Here is a 23,585-nt window from a genome sequence, read left to right as displayed (position 1 = left end):
CCTGAATAGTGGGAGTCAAGGCTGCAGAAAGCCAGAGAAATATAAAGGCTGTCTTTGAGTAGTTTGGTAGTTGAAACATGACGGCATCCAGCAACAACAACTGTCCAGAGAAATACTCCAGCAATGCCAAGCACGACAGAAAGGTAGGATTTATTTAAGCCTCATTTTACGGCGTTACTTGCAAAATAACCATATTAGGCCTGACCAGTGATTTCTCACCCAATTGTTTCATCACTTTTACTAATTTACGATAGTTTCGATGGCTTGCATCAACAGGTGGCGGTGCACAAAGGCTTAATGGGAGGGAAATAACTGATTTGGGGTCCATGGAATCTAGAGGAAACTTCCAGGGTTTTCACTGTATGCTAAATACAGTGACAAACATAATGGCAGTCTAATAGTTCTTCACACAGTGGTGAAAAGTAATACTAATGATAAGTAGCCTTATAGTGTCTAATGTCTACACGTTTGAAGTAGTCCTATAGGCCTATACTTAATTACTGTATTTAGCACCATTTGACAAGTGTTAATTGTATACAAAGCTATATGACCTTTAAAATAGGTACATGTTTTGTTTTAGCTTCGGTATTTTTAATGTGTTAGCTGTCTGTGTAGCCTACTGTGTATTTGTGTTGTTTGGGGTCTGTTTATCAATGGAAAAGGGGGTGCATGTTTATTCTCTTCGACACTGATCGAGCTGTGAAATATCTTGTGCCATAAGTCTTAATAATTATTAATCATGGTGGTGGTAGAGGTTCTATCATTACAAGCCTATACTGTTGTTGTTGAGGCAGATACTTGACTGTCAAACTTGCATAGGTTATTCAAGTAAAAATGTAACTCAAGACTTATTGTAGACAAGACTTAGGCTAGGGGTTAGATGTTATAATGCACTTAGGGCATTATAACACTTGTTTTGAATGTTTATAATTATGCATAACGACTACAAGGTTTATGAAGTAGGCCTATTATAACCCATTAACCTTAATATAATTATAATGAATTATAAACTCAGTGGAACACTTTCCTAAAAGTTGTGTCTATAGTGCATTATAATCAGATTTATAATGCACTTAACTCATAACTCTTGTCATAAATGTTCATAATTATGCATCACTTATAACAAAGACACTTTATAACTAACTAAGTTAGTAATGTGCTGATCTACTCAGCTTCTAATGCATTATAACCAGCACTTATATAATACGTTATAAACCTTGTTATAAGTTGTCATATATGATTATAAACATTTCTTTAACCATTCGTATACAATTCATTGTGTTGCAGTGTTGTTTGTCTCAGGACCACAATGGAAATAAGTCGGACGACTTTCTCGTGTTTGTATCCTTGACGTTTCTCCGATGTGTTAACATGTGTTTTTCCTGTATGACATCTAATAAAATTAAATCAAATTCAAATTTAAGTCCATTAGAATGCATTCTAAATATGATTATAAAGCATTCTAGACCCGACCTTTAAGTACAGTGTTACAGTGTATTTCTACATTGTGGTAAAAAACAGAGTATACTTTACACCACTGCGATTGAACATGCAGAGAATGAGACATTAATGTTAGTGTGATTGACAGCTGCGGAAGCCCCTGATAGAGAAGAGGAGGCGAGAGCGCATCAACTGCAGCCTGGAACAGCTGAAGGGCATCATGGTGGACGCATACAACCTGGATGTGAGTGCACGCACACACACACACGCCCAAGATGTGCCCTATTTATGGATAAAGTGTTTAAAATGATCGTTGATTCTATGTTAACTACTTTTGCTGAGGACCCCTGGAACCCCTCTCCAAGGACCCATGGGGGTTCCCAGACCCCACTAACTCAAATAATTAGCATTTAGTACTCATAAATCAACACTCAGTAATTGTAACACCACCACAGGTGGACATGTTGCATTCTGCAGTTCTGTCTGCTGTATGTTGACCTTTTTTTTGACGTTTGCAGCAATCTAAACTGGAGAAGGCTGATGTGCTGGAGGTGACTGTCCAACACATGGAGGGTCTACAGAAGGGCCTTGGTGCAGGTCAGTTTGCAACACTTTAATTAAGCAATATTACACCAGAGGGTGTGCTTTACTAGTCGGAAGAAACACACCATTGAGGAAGTATAAGAGATTTATTGACAATAAAGGGATAAATGGAATGGGGACGTGGGTTCCGGGAAGGGGGGGGGGGGGGGGTTGGTCGCCGCCCCTGGAGTCTTTGGGGAGGAGGCTGTGTGCCGAATGCCGATCGTCTCGCAGCACTCAACAAGGACTCACCCAAGGAGAAAGAGAGAGGGAGAGAGATAGTAGTCCGGCAGCCGACAGGCTTCTTTTGTTTAAAGTGGGAAATTTGGTATATAGTCTTTTTTTATTGGCCTAAAATATTGTCTATAATATAAGAGTCTATACATACATTCATGAATCCACTTGCCGGCTGTCGGCATTGACCAACTTTTTAATAGGGCTTCATGGCCATACGATTAACATTATGCTTTATGTAATATGCTTTATGTAGCATGTGACATGTCAAACTAGGGGGTTTTCATGATTCTGAATCCATTTCAAGCATTAGTTTTGCACAAAAAACACTCCTTGGGATAAAAATGGCTATAGCCACTTGCCCAAATCCGCCAAAATGTGCTGACCTCATCACATTTGTGTTGATTGCAATGGCCGTTTTTAGGCCAAGGAGTGATTTTTTGTTGCAAAACTAATGCTCGGAATGGATTCAAAATCATGAAACCCCCCTAGTTTGACATGTCACATGCTTCTTAAAGCTTAACGAAATGTTGACATTTTTGCCTTATATAGGATGTCAATGGTATGGTCACATACCATTGACAATTGCTCAATACCGACAGCCGGTCAGCATGTGGATTCATGAATGTATATGTATATAGAGTAGACAATATTTTAGGCCAATAAAATATATATAAATATAAAATATACCAAATGTCCCACCCCACCCCACAACCCCGGCTGCCGGACTATAGAGCATCGCAGTCCCTCCCCCTTTCAGAAAGACGAGTGGCCCAGGAAATGAAAACCCAATGCATTCTCCCATAGGCATTTCTTATTTAATTTATTTAAAGACCTTTTTTTTTTAACTCTTAATTTTATCCCACGATTTTGTAACCCAGTTTTCTTTTCACCCAGTGCCAATTATCTAATGTAATCCTGGCCAGGGGGAGGTAGTTTTAGTTTTTTTATTTAAAGACCTTTTAAGCGTCGTACGAAGCCAACTATTGTCGTGACAAATCATGACAACACACACAATTTTTCGGGCCAAACAAATAACTACAAAGAAGAAAAACAACAAAAAAAGTGTTCTAACCTGCCGTTTTTTCCTACTTTCCAATTCTTTGTTTGGCCCGAAAAATTGTGTGTGTTGTCATGATTTGTCACGACAAGAGTTGGCTTCGTATGGCGCTTAAAAAGTCTTTAAATAAATTAAATAAGAAATGCCTATGGGAGAATGCATTGGGTTTTCATTTCCTGGGCCACTCGTTTTTCTGAAAGGGGGAGGGACTGCGACGCTCTAGGACTAGGGAGAGAGCAAGAGAGAAAAGGATGGAGTGGTAGGGAATGTGGCTGAGGTGGTGACTGGGATACGAAAAGCTCCTAGAGGATTCTGGGTGGTTTTGGGCGTGATATAAAATAGGGTCAGGTCGATTGGCGTGGAGAGTGGCGTGAAAGGCAGGATCAAGGTGTGTTTCTCCGCCTCCTGAACATCTGTTGTTCCAACTCCATTTATTGGCACAACACTAATCACTATTGTATTGGTGATGTTCAAACATATTTAGACTGGTACACATTACATACATATTTTACACACATAAGTGCATAGTGAAATTGAATTCCTCCATAGGGGTCGCCGGGGACCACCTTGAGCACTGGTATAGAATCTATACCATTGCTCAAGGTGGTATACTATTGATTAAGTAAGATATCCGATCAAATACAATAAAGGAATGGATGGAGGAGAGGGCATGAGAAAGTCTCCTATATATATATATATATATATATATATAGTCTATAATTTGGAGAATTGTATATATTGTAGTAATTGTACAGCCAAACATTACTGCTTTTCATTTAAATTATTATATCTTTTGGAGAGAGGGCTAAGCCCCATCCCCCCTTGATGCAGACCTGACTTCCATGCATTGCCGACTTGCCAATGATTGACTCATGATAGCCCCAGTAGGGGTCCATTAATGAGTGAGTCATGGCAGACCCTGTAGGGGGTCTGCACTCTGCATCACAAAAAGACCCACTGCAACCTGCCATCCTTAAGGGGCCATAGAAAGCACTTAATATAAAGGACTTGTAAAGCGCTCACTAGGACATTTTATAATCACAAGAACTTGTGGGGAAATATCACATCATAATGATGAGGAGTAGAAACAAGGGGTGGGGTAAAGACATTAATAATAAAAAAGGAAATAAGGAGCCAGATAATAAAGTGTTTTATGCTCAGTGGAACGCTTTGAATATCATGTCCAGAGCACTCACACACGCAACGTTTATTGATGTCTGTTCAGACCTAGAACTATAGTTGTTCAAATACCAGTATCAGAAAAGCTGTCGATACTGCCTAAAATGCTGGTATCGGTATCGGCGGGTTTGTCAGTCTACTCTATGCCAATCCGATACCATGTAATTTATCACATGATGATGTAATTTATAGTCATCAATTATTTTGTAATTTGAATGCTTCAGTTGACATTACACAACTGTTTTACTCTTACTGTACAATGTATAAACATTATTTTATTAACTTGTACAGTATTTGACTAACTTGTACAGTACTAGCTGCACTACATTTTTACTCATTCCTATCAGTGGTTCTCCAACTTTTTGTTTTGTTCTTTCAATGTCAGAGTTATTTATCTGTAAAGGTCAATTTGGGACCCCCTCAAGGAACCCAGAGAGTAATGGTATCCGACCGGTATATCTCTAATTGTGGTAACAATTCAACATTGGGTTATAAATGACCGGATGCTGAGAGCGTTGCAGTGCACTATGCTCAGGCATTTGTGGACACAGCCCCCAATATTCTGACATTTACTTGCATAATTGTAGTACTCGATGTTGACCATGAGTCATGTTGTATTAACAATATGATTTTGTTGTGTATATCCTTCGACACAGCCAGTGTTGACGGCACCACCGCCAACGTCGCCGCTGGCTTCGAGTCCCGCCAGCGCTACAGCACCGGCTACATCCAGTGCATGCACGAGGTGCACAACCTCCTGCTCAGCTGCCCGGGGATGGACAAGACCCTGGGAGCAGGCCTCCTCAACCACCTGCTCAAGTCCCTGCCTCACGTCAGTGCGGCCGACGCGGCCGGCGCTGCTAGCCCAGGCAGCAGCCCGGAACGCGAGCATCTTAGTGGGCAGAGAAGCGACTGGAGCCCGAACGGACATTGCAGCGGTAGCGACCGGCGTCACCACCACAGCGGGAGCCCCCCACATCCGGGCCAGCTCTCCTACTCCTCCTCCCCGCCCAGCTCTCCTCTCTCCCCTGAAACCCGCAGCCCCTTCAGGCCCAGGCGTTTGGAGATGCACGACTCCTCGACGACGGAGGGACCATCCTCCGGGGAGGCGAAGGTGTGTGGGGTCGGAGATGGGAGCATGCTCAGGCCTCCCGTCTCGTCCTACAGCCCCTGTTTCAGCCCTCCTCAATGTGCCTCCACCCCTGCCTCTCCGGTAGGACCAGCACCGTCTCAGGTGGAAGACCCGTCCATGTGGAGGCCATGGTGAGGACACCAGAGAATGAGTCCACAGTCCATCTCATTTCATCCCTCTAGGCCAGTGGTTTTCGAACCTTTGTGTCCAAGGCACAGCAAAGGGCAAGAAAAAAATCTAAACCCACACACCTATATTCATGTCTGTGCAAAATAGCCTCTATAACACACATGTAAATCTCTATTTGTACGTAGCCTACTAATGCCAAATAAAAATGTAACCACTAAATCCCTATTTCCTACTCTCACAACAAATTGCAATACGACGTGTTGCATGAAATGACATGCCCTAAACAGGGGGGAGTGGCATTCCGACACACTGCCATTCCAACTATGTGGCAAATAAATGTATCAACAATAGCAGGGGTTAGGCCTATATGTGCCAGCTGCAAGCTTGTATATCTGCCATTTGTGAATATCCAAAGTATAGATACCTGATGATGATAGTTGTTTAGACCAAAACAAACTAGCCTACTGCTGAAGTGAAGTGACAATGTGCAGGATTTTTTTTTTCAAAAGCTAAAAGTATAAAATATGGTTATGGTTAAAAGTATTGTGAAACTCATTGGAGCAGTATTATTCATACCTCATTTCTGGAAGAACAGAACACTTATTATATTGTTATTGAGTTTTAGCCTAATGTTCTGGTCACTTTATTTGATGTGTAAATATAGACTAGTTAAAAGCATAGACTAGTTAAAAGCATAGACACTAGTCATGTGAAGATGTAGTGATGAGAAATAATTCAACACAAGATGTCACTACTGTGCCATAAATGAGATGAAGCCTTCTTGTAAGGTATTATTAGTATTATTATACATTGTATAATAAAAACACTTTAACATAGTTTTTGTTATTCATAATATTGCTGACATTATGGTGCATGGCATTTGTATTGCATTTTGCATGTCGTCACCTTCTTAAAATAAGCCATGTTTTTTGAGGGAAATTATATTTTTGGCTATTAAAGTCATCTCTTCAAGACACTGGCCACTCCTGGTAAAGCGGCATTAGTCCTAATTTAAAACGGATGATGATGTGTCCAATCTCAAGAGTGTGACTTAATTGGGCCATGTTTTGGCCTAAAGTCACATTGGTCAATGTGCCTATGTTAACAATTCAACAATCAGAAATCAGTCATTTTATACTTTTATGTTACATAACTACCGGTAATAGACATACTGTATGTCATACAATTATGTTATGTGTTGGACAGATGGATGGACCGACGGACGGATGCAAAGAGTGCAAAACATAGTCTCCTGGGCTACACCTTTGGCCCGGCGGAGACAACAACTAGAAGTTATGGTTTGGACCATATAGGAACGCGTTCAAGTGGGCCCTGATCCAGAAAGGGTTGGGAACCACTAGTACCTTCAAACATAGAGGCTAGTATAGAGCACACTGAAAACCCACTGACCCACTGAAAAATCGGCCATTCATTTTCCCAAAGAGATTTACTAAAATATTTACATAAATTATTTTAAGCCAGCACGTAAAATTGTCGCTTCATCGGCACGTTTTAGCGTTCCTTCAGCTGCCTTATTTGCTTCTACATTTTGGTGCTTGCAGCAGCAGTTCAGTGTTCTTTCACTTTCTCCCCACCAAGGTAATTGGTGCCCTGTGCTATACAGCACCTAAAGTTGGTTGGTTAATCCGGGCCTGCTTGTAAGCAAGCAGATGTTTAACAAGAATTTAACTCTTGAGGGCATAAAATTAAGCCAAATGTAGTAATGGAGGTTTCATTTTACACTCTCAAGCATGCTTTAAAATAGGCCTTCAATATGTGCAGTAAAACTGTACCTATATGACCTTTGACATGGCACGTTCATGCAAAGCCACCTTTTCATTTTAATGATCCCCATCAGGTTGATATGCATACATTTGACACAACTGTAATATCGGCGACCCGTGGAAACTTTCAGCGTTAGAGACCCGTAAAGATCTGTTTTGGACAGCTGGTGGTCCTTAGATCCATCATCGGAAGTTGAGAAACAGAGATGTATAGTGCCAGTGGTTCTCAAATGGTACGCAGAGGTACTACAGGGGGTACATGAGAGAAAGTGGAAAATGGGAAAAACTGGACACAGTTTAAAATAAATGTGCTTTGGACATGGTCTCCTTTTCTTATTTGCGATATATTCTTCAAAAGATGCAGTTCATTCATAGCATCGGGTGGATACCTCATATGTCCAAAATGGCTACTTTTTAGGATTAGAATCCAAAAGTAGCAAATTGCAGGTCTACTCGCTATATATGCTATTGTTGCTACTTTTGTATGACATAATTGACATTACTAGTATGGCAATGTAGGGCCTTAAATTACAAAAAAGTTAAAATATGTTTCATGAGTTATGAGGTTTCCACCCGACACTGCCGACAGACGATATAGAAAAGTAGTGTAGATACAAATAAAAATAAAATCACTACCAAGAATAGAAAGAATCTAACAAAGCAAAGCCCATGAAGGTCAAACTGTAATGGTGTAAGGTTACTAGTCAACAGCCTGTATAGCAGAATAATACTGGATTGTTTATAGGTTACTCACATGGTTGAATGAAGGTGTTTCCGATGAGTGTGTGTGTGTGTGTGTGTGTGTGTGTGTGCGCGCGTCAAAGGGCACCTACGGATGGCTGCAATTTGAAACTGGCCCCTGTAAAATCTGAATCCACCCCCCACCCCTTTCCCCCTCACTGTTTATGTTTCTTCCCAGTTTACCTCATTTTACGATGATTTTCCTGTTATGTTATGATGAATTGAACATGGTGGACCCTATTGTAAACAAGAGTAATGATTTATGGTGTCGTCCACAGTTAACAGTATTTGTATTGAGTTGTGCTTGAAATCATCATCATCATCATCATATCATCATCATACTATCATCATATCATCATCATCAGCAGCAGTATTAAACACAAATCATGGCTATGGGGTACACACGCGCAGAGCCTTAGATATAGACAGGCTCTGCACACGGTGCGCCCCTCAAAAATGGTGGTATTTTATCATGAAGTCCTTTAAGGACCTTTACCGTTGTCAAACATAATTAACACACTTAACTTTGCAGTCCCAGAATTCGATAGGGTAACACATGTCTGTGTAACAACAGCAGCAGTTTGTTGGATTCCCGCAGGTCCCTGGAGGGAGTGGAGCGTTCATTCTTCACTGCTGCTGACTGTCTGCTACTGGGGGCTCAGATTGAGGGGAGGAAGGGAGGGGGCTACCATGAATAAAGCGTTTGTTCCAAGTCCCCCATGTGGCTGCAGGAATATTGTACCACTGCACACAACAGATGGAGGGATGGATGGATGGATGGATGGGGGGAGGAGACGCATCTGAGAAAGAAATCAATTCAGCTTCCAATGAATTATAATTGTTGTACTAGCCTTTGGAACTGAACTTGCCACTCTGACCCGAGTTTTATTTTGTTTTCATATATAGCCTAATATTTTATAACAATTAAAGCATTAATAACCGCGCTTTACATTTAGAAGAATACTTTTTTCCTCCTTTTTTTAACTGCAAAATCATCACATGGACCAACCATGGTCTGTCTGTCTGGCGTGTTTGACAGAGAAGAGAAGAGAAGAGAGGGGGAGAGAGTGAGAGAGAGAGAGAGAGAGAGAGAGAGAGAGAGAGAGAGAGAGAGAAAGAAGGGGGGAGGTATAGGCTTTATATGAGAGGGAGAGAGAGAGAGAGAGAGAGAGAAGGGGGAAGGTAGGCTTTATATGAGAGAGAGAGAGAGAGAGAGAGAATGAGGGATTGTATTATCAAGCAGATAGAGATAGACAGCTCTGCACTTGAATACCTTACCTCATAGTAGCCTAATAATTAATAAATAACAATGTAGGCCCAATAAGTAACTAACAGACAGTCTCAAGTTTACGAGGAATTTACGCTTTTCTTTCGTCTGGATATACAAACTTTCACCGACTTGTCACAGACAGTCTCCGCCGGGTTGGACCTTCACGTTTTTGGTCAACTAGGACCTTGTTATCGACATCGAGGGACTCGAAGAACCACAAGATGATAGATGGGTAAAAACGCGTGTTGGCTCCTAATAAAGCCAGCAAATAACATAACAACTCTCTGGCTGCAAGGCGTGCAAGCAGAAGTTCTCCAAAGATCGATCTCTGAACTAAAACCACGAGGTGAGTCCCATATGTAGCTTTTAAAGAAGGGTCCTGTGAGGTTGTTTTTGTTTATGAAGAGCGGTGTGGTGGAGAGTTGTTGGCTGGAAGGAACGCTGCCTGGTCCCGTGAAGGGAACGCGTCCTGCCCGCAGCACTGGGACTCACGTCAGATTCCTAACAGAGTCGTAATTCATGGCTCCATGGCAGGCCAAAGCCACTGACTAATAATAAACTTGGTAGAAAGAAGGAAAGAAAAGGCATGTCTGTTTTAGGAAAACAGCCATCATTCACCATTTGATACGGTCCAGCAGTCCTCTCTAATCAAATGTAAAAACTGTTCCATTATTAGTATTATTATTGTGTGTGTGTGTGTGTGTGTGTGTGTGTGTGTGTGTGTGTAAACTTTAAAATGTGTGCACAAGTATCACAACACATGCACAGTCTGCAGTAGTTTCTCGTTTTCTTTTTACACTATTTTGTGACTTTTTTGTAACGTGATTTGAGATGTTCTGTTGCATTTTGCCCTGTAATGTTATGTTTCTGTCCATGCATGCATCATGGTCATGGATGGATAATCACAAGAACCATGGCGCCCCTCTTCTGTGGAAAAAATTGCAGACATACAAGCTGGGGGCTTGTATGTTGGCTATACAAAAATAGCAGATGTACAGTACAAGCTTGGGGCTTGTGCATCTATTTAGTTTTTATCCATTTAGCCTTGAATGTTGCTATTCAAAAGTAGCAGTAGCAGATCTACAAACTTCTACATCTACATCTGCTATTGTTGAAAATGTGTGTGTGTGTGTGTGTGTGTGTGTGTGTGTGTGTGTGTTGTAGAGGGGAAAAAGAGGGGGACTTTTTGTCTATCTGCTGAAAATAGCAGATCGACAAGCTTTTCTTCCCCACAATAACCCCAAAACAGAAAATACACTAGTATTCAGCCCTGGTTAAGTGACCCAACTGTTGCTCTCATCCGCGGCTCCGCACTAGACAGTGCAGCTTATGGCACACACACACACACACACACACACACACACACACACACACACACACACACACAGCCAGGGACGTATAGGCCAACTAATCTAATCTTGTTTGCTTGATCCTCATTTGCATTAGTGCACTGAACATAGATGACCCATTAAACTGACACGATCAAGTCAGAGCAGTGGCCAAAGACAATATAATGTGTAACGCAAATAACTCAGTATTATTTGCATTGGAGACTGATATAAATTTGTGTTTTATAGTGACATGTTTCTTTATACTAAACTAACCTAATCTACCAGCCTGCTGCCTGTCGTCTACTTTGTATTTTATTGTGACACAATTAATAGAGAGAGACACACGCATGCACGCACATCCGCGCAGACGACACACACACACACACACACGCACACACACACACACACACACACACACACACACACACACACACACACACACACACACACACACACACGCACACACACCTAATTGTTCTATATATTTATTTACATCCATGTAGACATGAAAATTTACATTTGTTTAAGAAAAATGCTAAATGGTAGTATAAAAGCCATTAAGGACAGGAACTCCTTTTTGGGTTCTTACCTTTCAAGACTGAAACCCCCAAAAATAAAGGGACCCAGCACTGCAGCACCAGGTGTTTGGGAACCAGTGGTTTATAATGCACACCTCTGTAGCCATGAGTCCTGTTATGTTGCCCACAACTGCAAAATATATCAGCGTTTGACCCGTGCTTGTCTGTGCTGTTATGAAAGCAGTGGTGGGAATACTCCAGTAAAGTACAAATTCCTCAATCGTATTTAAGTACAGCACTTGAGTAGGCTACATACACTTAGTTACTTTCCACCATGGCATGAAACCAACATGGCTTCAGGGAGGCATAATGTTTGATCGGATGTTATGAAGATGCGTTTAAACAGCACATCCCTCCATGATAACTGTGTTATGAGGTATCCCCTGTGCACGCGGGCAACACTTTAATGTCCCCGTAAATATATTGCCTTTGTTTAATGAGCTAGTCGGGGCATATTGCTGCTGACGGCGTGGTATTACGGACAATGAATCAAACCTCTTTAGATTTGTTATGTGTCTGTGGAGGATCGCAGCTGGTAGGTTATTAAACACTTAAAGGAGTAGTTCACCCTCCAAAAAATGACTTATTTTCCATCAATTACATAAGGTTTTTGCATTCCTAAGCCAATAATTTGATGATTGGGTCATCGGTCAATAGCAGTCTCAGTAGGAGACTCTTTTAGTCACTCTTGCCGGTCATCAATTTATTGGCTTAGGAATGTGACTAAAACAAAGAAATCTATGAATTCAAGGCTTCATGGGAGGTGGCCTAATTGATTGAAAATAACTTTACACTGTGGTTTAGGCTTAGCTGCAACTATGGATTGTTAAATTAGCGATTTATTCTATTGATCTTGATTATAGGAATAATCGCGAAGAAGTTTTTTGATCGATTAACCAATTATTTCATACTTAGTACATAGCTGTGTTGTGCTCAAACATATATTCTTTTTGGTCCGGCACCAACTGCTTGAGAAATGCTCTGTGGTTGGTATGTGCCGTGGCATTCTCAGGAGATTAGAATGGAATTTAATCTGTGCATAAAAACCAATAGACAAACCTGGGATCAACGTTAATACAGCTAATATAAACACAGGGTCAGGTTGTTGTCCTTTAAACTTACTGTTGGAAGCACATCCAGTTGTAATACACTTTGGTTGGAAGCAGGATTTGGTTTGTTGCTTCCGTGTGGGAAGGGGGGGGGGAGTTCCAGACCCACAGGAACACCCAGGGTGCCGGCCCGATTCCGATTCCGCCCCGCATCCGAAACGGTTGAGAAATGACAGTTACTGTGTGGGGGTCCCTCTACTGTACCCTCAACTGTACTGTCACTGTACTGTACTGGACTGGTACACCCGAAATCACCATATATACAGTTAATATGTGCGTGTGTGTGTTTGTGTGTGTTAGGTTGCGCACAGGTGGTGAAAAACAACCATGCTGTTTTCGTGCTTAGACGCACCCCCCCCACCCAGCGAGCCAGCCACCCACCCACCCAGCCACACGCATAGCTCTGTAAGGGAGTGGTTGCACCACTCAAAATTGGTCTGGTACTACATTTTAATTACATTTCGCTCACCCCAGAGTTGTGGGTGACCAGTCAGAGCCCACCAATCAAAGTGTGACTTTTTTGCTGTGACATTGGAATCTGTTTGTAACTGCCCCTTGGAAATAAATCAGCCAGCCGCAGCCTATAATAGTGCTAAAGGACCCCCAAAATGATATGCCCCCATCAGAAAATGTACAAGCTTGCAGTGCAGTACGAAGTGACACACTGGGAGATTGTATCTGCTATTTTTCAGAACCACTGTTCTAAATCCTAAGAGTTTTCTGGAAAATGTTACTTGTGATATTATCAAACATCAGACATTTCCCAAAAGGAATTTGGATTTTCATCGTTAGTGCAGCAGCATAGTAACAGGATAAACAAAGATGGTGATAGGCCAATCCGTAGTAACAGGATGAAAAAAGCTGGTGATTGGCCAATCCGTCAAGCAGATCAAGGAACCGATTAGGGAACCAGATGCCTGTTGATCTCTAGTATCTTCCGTGTGTGTGTGTGTGTGTGTGTGTGTGTGTGTGTGTGTGTGTGTGTGTGTGTGTGCGCGTGCGACGTGCGTGCATGCTTGTGTTTGCGTGCATGTGTGTGGCTCCAGACCTCCACCTCCCAGTACTACTGTAATTAATTACCATAGCAACCCTAGCCACTCAAGCTACAGCAGCAGACAGCCAGGCTGAAAACAAGAGGGAAATTATGATTTCAGCCATGTCTGTCCGTCTGTTCGTCCGTCTGCAGCTAAGTGTGTGTGTGTGTGTGTGTGTGTGTGTGTGTGTAAAAATCAGATCTGTGTTGAATGAGGTGTAACATTAACATTTGCTCTCCTGGATGAGACCAGGGTTCGAGGATATAACGTTTACGGATTTGCCGCTTTTAGACTTGTCATTTTGTCCTCATAATCAGGACTCGTGATTCCATGTTCAAGCCTGAATGAGGGACAGATTTGATCATCCAAAGATACACTTAGCGGAATCACATCAAATTAAATATTTAGCAGCAAACACCCACCACAGTTCAACTCTTGTTGAACCTGTTCACACAACTCATTTCCAAACTGGAGTCGAGTGCTGGACTGCCGGTGTTGCGCCACTAAAAATAGCCGATCTACAATTTCCCAACACGTCGGGCTGCGACGGGGTTGGGAGCTTGCAGGTCGGCACAACAGAGCATAAATCAGGCGTTTAAGCTCGCGAAACACGTGCCTCCTACTCTGCTTTCATCCAGACAGCCATACCACTGCCGCTGAATAATACACACACCCACGTGTGTGGCCTTAATACAATGAAATATTCATAGAGAGAGAGAGAGAGAGAGAGAGAGTATAAGATGGAGAGAGAGAAATGGAGAGAAGTGTGCTGTAATCTTGTTATCCAGAGCAGAAAGTTGAGCTGCAGCTTTCCACTACAAGTTGACTTCAGGGACTGATTGATATCCACTCATTCAAATATACTGGGTAAGATAGCTTCCTGTGCTGCCGAATAGACAATATAGGATCTATTGTCAGAGCTACTCTATTGAATAGATAGTTCAGTTTGAGATTTGATGTGGACAATGGCCTGGTCACTTTCGCCATGCACCTTTGTGTGTTTTAAATGTGTATTTGTGAGTTGTGTTTGTGTTGTCTGTTGTGGGACATTATCAGAAAGTGAGTTATCAGATGTTATAGCTACAGATTGGGTGTTTAGCATTGGAAATTAAACGCAGACATGCGACGCAGACGTAGAGAAAGGGCTTTTGGGTCGAACAGAAGGCTATCCTTCTTTTGTCACAATAGTTCACAAATCTTCCTGCCGTTTGCACATTGTTGTATGGTATTATATTGTATTGTATTGATGTAGGTTGGGTCTTTTACCGTGTTCAGGTATTCAGCCAATGTATATTCTCTTTTTAGTGATAGCATACTGCATGTGGGACTTGGAATGGAATCAGGCTTAATGCTTTTTAATTAACTCTCCTCATTTTAATGTGTATGCAGTGGTTTTCTACGCAGGCATGTACAGTACAGTGATAATATCCTCAGTGCAGTATTAATTGTGCTAAGTGAACTTTTATAACCAACATTTGTTTCATTAAATGCATGATGCAATCGGAGGCAATTGAACGCACCTGATAACCAACATGCCTTAAAGGTCCGCTGACATGCCCCGAAATTAATATGGGTGGTACAGCACATCACGTGGTCTGACTGAAAACAGTTTGAAACAGTTTGAAACGGGGCTACGGCGCTAGCAACAAGTGGCTATAGGTCAGGCTAGCGTTTTTGACGGTACATTTAGCGTCATATTGGCTATAAATGTAATTGAAAAAAATTATTTTTTCGCCAGAAATGCTTAGTTTGAATGCAATTGAGGTTGGCGTGGGGTTTTTTAGGGGAACTGCAGCACAAGCGCAAATTTTGGACTGGAGTCCCATGTTCCCCCGGTCGCCAACACCCCTGTCTGCCCGCTCTGAGACCTCTCAGCCCCGCAGCGCGACAGTCGCGACTACGGACGGTCTGCTGTTGTCTGGCCGCTGTGAGAGCAGCGCGACTACTGTTCTTTTCCCCTCTCAGCCGCAGGCTGACATGTACACCCTCGCTCTCACTCTGTAATACCGTAGTTAGTTACCACAACATTGTTCAAGTGAACTATAGTGTGTTTATGTTTGTATTCATTGTAATAATAAATATCGCTATGCCGAGGCATAGTCTTGCGGACGAGATCATGAGCCTCTACGGGGGACTGGGCATGTGTGTACACACACAGCATAGCAACTTATGCTACTATTTTGGTGTCACATTTAGCTTGAATACTGGGTGAAAGTCTCATTCAAAAAATTAATTTTTCGCAACATTGTTCAGGTGAACTGTGTGTTTATGCTTGTTCATTGTAATAATCAATATCGCTATGATTATTTTATTTATCGCCGCGTCGCTCCGGCTCCGCATGACAACATACAGTCTAGCCCGTCTCAGATGCAGGCTGCACACACACGGACGGACGGACGTATAGTCTCTGGTACGCACACACACACACACACACACACACACGCAATGGCACGGAATCTGCCTCGGGCGTCTGTAGCTCTCTTCCCCGCTGTCATGCACTATAGCCGTGTGTGTGTGTGTGTGCGTACACACATGCCCAGTTCAATGCGGGGACCTGACCAGAGACTATACGTCCGTCCGTCCGTGTGTGTGCAGCCTGCATCTGAGACGGGCTAGACTGTATGTTGTCATGCGGAGCGACGCGGCGATAAATAAAATAATCATAGCGATATTGATTATTACAATGAACAAGCATAAACACACAGTTCACCTGAACAATGTTGCGAAAAATTAATTTTTTGAATGAGACTTTCACCCAGTATTCAAGCTAAATGTGACACCAAAATAGTAGCATAAGTTGCTATGCTACCACGGCCACCAAGCCCGGCGAGCCCGCATAGAAGTCGTTGGGGAAAGCTTTCGCCACCCTGACGTCAGAATCATGATAGCATTGTTTGATAGCAGTTATTAGCTCCCGAGGGGCGTGTCAGTTCTCCTTTAAGGAAAGACTTGGACCAGAGCCATATCGGCTCTATGCATGAACAAACAACTTTCAAGTATATTCTGGCCACTGGGTTGATGGCAAAGTTTGTCTACTCTACGGTGCAGTGTTGTTTTTGGCAGCAAATTTTGATTTTAGTTTGAGTCATAGTCTCTTCAATAGTTTTCATTGAGTTTTAGTCACATTTTAGTCACCTGGAATGTTTTAGTGTAGTCTAGTTTTAGTGGACTAAATCTACAGTTGATTTAGTCGACTAAAATGTATTTTGGCGGGCCTTGAGGCCCTTGATGCCGTCGTAATGACTGATTTTATTGTGAGCTTGTAGACCAGCTATTTTCAGCATGCAACCAAGGGTAAAATGATTTATACTGGATCTCTTGTCCACTAGTCCCACATTTTAGTCTAGTTTTTATCTGTCGACGAAATTGTCAATATATTTAGTCTTAGTTGTAGTCATCATAGCTTAGTTTTCATGTAGTTTCCATTTAGCTTTCATCAGTGAAAAAAGGTAGTCGACAAACATTTTTTGTCATAGTTTTAGTCGACGAAATCAACACTGCTAACGGTGGTAGAGTGGACAAACCTGATCGACTGATCCCCCAGCTACCTCCTGCCAAGGCTTGTCATGACATTCTCTGTCAGTGATTCTCCACCTAGGCCACGACCCTCAATATAATCATAGTTGAACTGGGGACCCCACAAAAATAATCGTATTTGAACTGGGGACCCCCCCCCCCCACACACACACCCTGATTGTTGAGGCATTACATTTAGTTTGACTCAGTTAATACTTGTGAGCATGTAGATCAGATATTTTCACAACTTGTGTCTCGTTCTTGGTTATTATTTGACAGTTTGGTAAGCTTGACCGTTATTTTATAGTTGGGTTGTTGATTACTTTTGCCACAGTAATGGTCTTATTAGGGGTCAAGCCCGAAGGGGCGAAGGGAGGCCCCTATTGTTTTTGCACCGTCTTTTCGTTTTCCACCCATTTTATGCAGATCTGACAGTTCTGTGCTGTCGCTTTCCACGAAATTCGGCAATAATATGGTAGAGGGTCATGGGAAACAGTCATGAACTGAAGTTCACGGTGATTTGTCAAAGGACCTCTGACCTTTAGATCTCCCATTGATCTCTCAGTTATATGATTGTATAGTGGATCCCACGATTTTGCAACCCATCTTTTCACCCAGTGTCAATTATCTAATGTAATCCTGGGCACTACATTCCCACTGCTAAACTGGGGAGAGCAACGGACTGACCTTTTGTAGAACCGGCATCAGGTCTTAATGGGTTAAGTGGTTAACCACTACTGTGCTGCCAATAAAGCTGAAAGTAAAACCTCAGTAAATAGTCTCTCTCCAGAACAAACTGAAAGCAGAATTCCCTCTGGGCTTCAACAGCACCGTACTGTGCTCCTGAAAACACATGTTGAGAGGAGTGGCCGCTCGGTTAAAGCAACAACGATGGAGAAGCTGGAAACCATCTGAGACACTGACTGAAAGACCTTCTCCGGTTCCGGAAACGCTTCCAAATGTTATGGAACCCATTCCTGCCTCAATGTTTGATCACGGTCTATCCTATAGATCTGCTATATAAACTCTTGCTATTCTTTTGAAAATATAGGGCTTAAGTCAAGTGGTTGGAGCAACAGGTGCAACTGAGAGCAGAGGGGAGGAGGAGACTTATGATGATGTATGTGGGTCAGGTCGAGAGAGAGAGAGAGAGAGAGAGAGGTACAGCAGTGATGGAAGAATTACTCAAATGTAAAAAGTATCAATGCTGCAATGTAGAAATGCTCTGTTACGCTCTGTTAAGTACAATCCATTTATTCCAGTATTCAAAATGTTCTTGAGTAAAGTACAAAAGTTATGGCATCAAAATATACTTTAAGCGCCAAAAGTACTAATGTTGTGCAGAATGTCCCATTTCCAAAATCTTTGGGAAATAGCAGATCTACAGACCATAACGCTCAGTCACAATGCGTCACATTGTGAGTTTGTAGATCGGCTATCAAATCGCCAAAATATTGTATAGGCCTAGGGCTGAAGTGGTTAATGTAGCCCATGGTTTGTTATTATAATAATCTATATCTACAAAGTAACTAAAGCAGAGCTGTCAAATAATTGTAGTGGAGTACATGTGATAGTTACAACAGTGGTTCCCAAACCTTTTTATGTCAAGGACCCCCAAATTGACACAAATCAGCCTGCAGACCCCTCATTTGAGAATATATGCCAGGGACCCCCATAAGAGAAGATTTTACGGCTCTAGCAGTGATTCTCAACCCGTTTAATTTCAAGGACCCCCATTTAATGGCATTTCTATCTCTGGTACCCCCATTTAAATAGTAAAACCACTTTTAATTTAACTCTGAGGGTCCATGTTTACACTCTGAGTTACAGATGCATACGTGTCCATTTGGTTTGGTTCCTAACTATCATTTAGCTGGGGCCCCACTGGAACTCCCTCAAGGACCCCTGGGGGTCCCCGGACGGACCCCACTTTGGGAACCAGTGCTTTACACCACTGAAGGACAGGGCAAGCAGGAGGGTGGCCCAGTTCTCAGAGCGTCCGTGTGCTGGTGTAAAGTTCCCAGCGTCCATCCATCCATCCATCCATCCATCCCTGGTCGGCCGCTCCCCTTCCTGGATGTCTCGCCGAAGTGTCCTTGAGGCGCAGTCAGTGTCCCAAATAGCAAACTTTTTTAAAAGTGTGAGCCAGGGTTAAGGAACAGGAGAGAAGTGGGTGAGAATACTGAGATGAAGGAGGAGGTTGATAAAGTGGAAGCTATAGATAGACAGAATGGAATGTGTCTTTAAAGGTTGTGCACGCACGGTCATCATTGCCATCATGCTTTGACCATTAATCACATGTATGTGACCTTGACTTTTTCATGGTCAAGGACCCCCATCTGAAAAGGATTCTGCCAGGGTCCCCCAGAAGAGAAGATTTGTGTTAAAACATGTCTTTAATTGATCTAATAAATAAAAAAAAATCATACCTGTGTAGTGTGTGTGAAGTGAGGGGCTATAATGTCAAATTCTCCATTCATTGTCAATGGGAGTTTAATGTTTGTGTAAGACAAAAATAGACACTAAGCCGATTTGCTCAGAGTCAGACACTATAACGTAAAATTCTCCATTCATTGCCAGTGGGAATTCTATGTTTGTGTAGGACGAAAATAGCTGTAATATATATTTGCTATATATATTACTAGTAAGACGACCTGAGGACGAGAAGTGTGCACGCATCTGCCTGGGTGACGGCAGACTGCAGACTGCTGGGCGAGCGCTGGCGCTTTGGCATGGGGGGGTCAGATGAACATATGGAATTAAAATCTGTACTGGCCATATGGAGCATGTCTTGAGTGTACAGTGTATAATGAGGTCGGATCAACATATAGAATGTCAGAAGTCAGAACAGGTCAGCTCCATATATGGAGATCTAAGGGTGGCAGCGGGGTCAGTGTCTTGAGTGTACAGGATTTGACGAGGGCCCATGTGGGGCCGGGCCTTAACAAGTTGGACGTTTTCGGGCCTGTTGAGAACTCTAGTTTTCGGCGGCTGCTGAGTGTGGCTGCACAAATAACTTTCTGGAGTTTGAATGGACATGGGTATCAGCCATTTATGGCTATCCTAGATCCTGGCGTTGGCTATTCAAAAATAGCAGATACAGTATACTTGTAAGCTCATTGAGAGAACTATACTGATTTGAAGGCATGTGTAGAATCGGCCTCAGGTCGAAAGTAAAAAAGAAAAGTACTTATTTCTTCCACCACTGCAGACGATTGAGTGTGCAACAATGTGCACACAGGTTCAGAGAGACACAGACCCATGCAGTGCTATAAAGTGTCTCGCAGTCTCGCTTCAACTCATTGGATTGAAGAGGTAATGAAAGTTTTCATTTGTGCTGTGACGTCTTTAGGGGGAGACTATTCCGTTCACTGTTAAATACAGCCTAGTAAAATGAATATCAAAAGTAGCACGGCTCATAACCCCAAGGCTTCAATTAATAACGATGGACCATAGTGCAGTGATTCCCAAATGTTTTTGTGCCAAGGACCCCGAAATTGATGTTTATTTGGCCGTGGACCCCCGTCTGAAAATATTTTGTGCCAGGGAGACCCCCATAAGAGATGTATGTTTCCAGACAAAAGTAGCAATGTACCGGTACAAACTCAAAAGTTGTCACTTCATGCTGTGCTGCGAGCTGCGAGCAGAGTACATCTGCTAAGTTTGAATAGCCAGATATAAATGGATAAAGTGGTTAAAATATAAGTATGATGCTACATTGACTACCAGTGAAGGTCACTGAGACCTGCTCAGGTCCACTTCTGAGAATAGAGCTGTGTTTGTCAACGCTTGGCCCACTAGGAGAGTGCAAAGAGAGAACCCTGATAATTATACAAACAGCTTGCTTGGAGATCTGACATGAGATGAGAGGACTTTTCAGTGATCGCTAAGAGATAAACCGCAGACATATCAGTAGATTTTCTAACTTTTTTGTTTCAAGGAAGGACCCCCAGTTTTCTATGCATCAGAATACTTCCGTGGACCTCTGTTGGTCCATGGAAGTATTGCATGCGGTCCCTGATCATTAATTTAGTAATGTAGGCTTGTAGTTGATTATTATTATTATGTCCCACTAGTTGAGAAACAGTGAACTGAATGACCTGGTGACCTATGATGACCGCCCATGTAGTCATTTACTGACAAGTTGGACGTCAAGAAATTAACCAGAAATTTAGAATCTCGAGTGTGGGAAGTGCACCGGATTGCCTGGTTGAGTCATTATTTGTAATCAATTGGTTGAGAAACAGTGGTATGTATACACATGGGATGCATAGCAAGTGTTGGCCCATATCCCCACTCAACACAACAGTGGTCCCCAGGTTGATTCTAAGTCAGGGTGGAAGACCTTACAGGTCGAAACGTTGCAGGGTCCATTTGGTTCCATTTGTACACTCAGAGTTACAGACCACTCTCTGAGTAAATGTGGTCTGAGTTACAGACCAGGTCTTTCATTTTGGTTCCTACTATCATTCATTTAGCTGGGGACCCCCCTGGAACCCCCCCTCAAGGTCCCCAGACCCCACTTTGAGAACCACTGCTGTACATGAAGCTGGAATTGAAGGGAGACATATTTAGCACACACATCTCTGCAAAAACTAAGCTAAAGCGAATGCATAAAAGCTCAGAATAAAAGTTTGTTGCTCCACCTTGTAAGGTCATGGTGTGTGTGCACTGCAGGGTATGTAGGGCAGAACCATTCACTTGGTACTGGCTTCCTAAACTTTTCAAGCTGGAGACCCAGTAGAGAAATGTAATGTCTCCCACATTATGAATTCATCACTTATTAGCCCTATTTAAAAAGAGTGAAAATAACTGATCCGAAAGCTCACAAGGCTTCGCATCACGCCCACCAAGGCACGTTATGAGATTGTAGTGCTATTTTCTTGTATGTTCTTGTATGATATTGTATTTCTTTATATAGGGCTTTAGATCGGCTATCTGACAAAGTATAGGCCTATTTTTAATGAATAAAATGTAATTTTGTCTAATCTGTATGATAGTATGTTAATACAATAGTCTATTGTACTACTACTACTACTATCATACAGCATGCAACATACATGCATACAAATACTATTATATAATTATTATGTCATTTATTTGTATTTATTTTATTTTGTTGAATGTTGAATGTTGAAACCGTTAGTCCTCATATGTTCAAAACTTTAGTCAGAGACTCAGAACTGAACTTTTAGTCCTTTACTTCCACATTCTTCTTGTTCCAGTTGTTTTCTCTGAGCACAGCCAGACGCATTCCAAATCAAGTTGGTTTTGGCCTTTAGTCCTTTGCTCAGGAGGAACGCTTCCTGATTGGGTTCACGACCCAAGAAGTTCCTCAGCATCTCCTCAGCCCAAACCCCACCAATGATTTGAGACACAACTATACCGTTCTAGCGTTCGTTGCAGCGGTCTGATATGTCCCGTTGCACGTCGCCGCATGCCAGCGCATTGCGTCGCAAGTGTGTTCAATTCAAATGAGCTTCATTGACATGAAAAACGCTAGTTTCCATCCAAGTTATCCATCCGTCATCCATCATTTTGGGGGTCCTCCTTGCCATGGACATGAACTACTGATAGAAGACATTTTGTAAAATCGGCCTCAGGTCTTAATGGGTTAAATGCTCTGTCTAGGTTTGCTTTTTTTTTCTCCCCCCAAAGACATATTGCTTTTGCGGGAGAGAATGGAGGAAAGGGAGTGAAGCGGTTCAATATGGCTTTTAAGATGAACCCATAGTGCAGGAGGAGCGAGGTCAAAACGCAGATGAACCACAGTCATGTGGCAAAACGCCACAGTCTTGATGTACATTATGAATGAGCGTGTCTGCTCAGCGCACTCTCTCTGTACTCCACAGCCGGGTGGGGTGGGGGAACACACTTCACTGTCGGCTCTGAGGGTTTTGTTCAATCTATTCCAAGCGTCGGAGCTCCGTGCTAGTGGGCCAAGTCCCTGGCACTGCATGACTGCCATGCGGTAACCGTACACTGCAGCTGCTGCGACGCGTCACACACAACGTTCCACTGGCAAAGAAAGAACTCACCCTTTGGGAATAATATAGTAGCCTCGGAGTGCTCTTACAACTGTGATTAGGGTTGGCAGATCTACAAGCTCACAATGTGTCGCAACGCGGGCTTTGTGAGTTGTAGATCGGTTATTTTCAAATGGCCGAAATGCATATTGGGCCAAGTGTGTTAGTGTATGTTTTATTTTTATATAATAATAATAATAACAATATTAAAAATCTACAAAGTAACTAGTAACTACGGTCTTCAAATAAAGGTAGTGGAGTAAAAGTGCCGATATTTGGATCCCAGATGTAGTGTAGTGTAGTGAGTACATCAATTAATGTCAAGAGCTATGTTGGATCGGCAATATAAATGATCAATGGAACTGATGATGCCTTGTGCCGAGTCGTGCGTAAATTGCTCACAGAGTCCATCAACAGGGAGCGAGATTGCATCCATCATT

The 23,585-nt window shown here is 42.4% G+C and overlaps 1 protein-coding gene across 1 annotated transcript; it reads left to right on the top strand.

Annotated features, from left to right (window-relative positions):
• Positions 1-40: 40 nt before the first annotated feature.
• Positions 41-5,762, top strand: her8a (hairy-related 8a; the record flags this gene model as incomplete). The annotated part of the gene is made up of 4 exons (XM_080792282.1): positions 41-143; positions 1,589-1,684; positions 1,959-2,037; positions 5,152-5,762. The coding sequence occupies exons 1-4, from the start codon at positions 78-80 to the stop codon at positions 5,760-5,762; spliced, it is 852 nt and encodes a 283-aa protein (XP_080648408.1). The 5' UTR covers positions 41-77.
• Positions 5,763-23,585: the final 17,823 nt, after the last annotated feature.

Source organism: Protomyctophum bolini, assembly GCF_963924005.1.
Source record: "Protomyctophum bolini genome assembly, chromosome: 20".
Taxonomy (NCBI): Eukaryota; Metazoa; Chordata; class Actinopteri; order Myctophiformes; family Myctophidae; genus Protomyctophum; species Protomyctophum bolini.
Note: the sequence above shows the minus strand (reverse complement) of the source record. Positions and strands in the feature narration are given on the sequence as shown.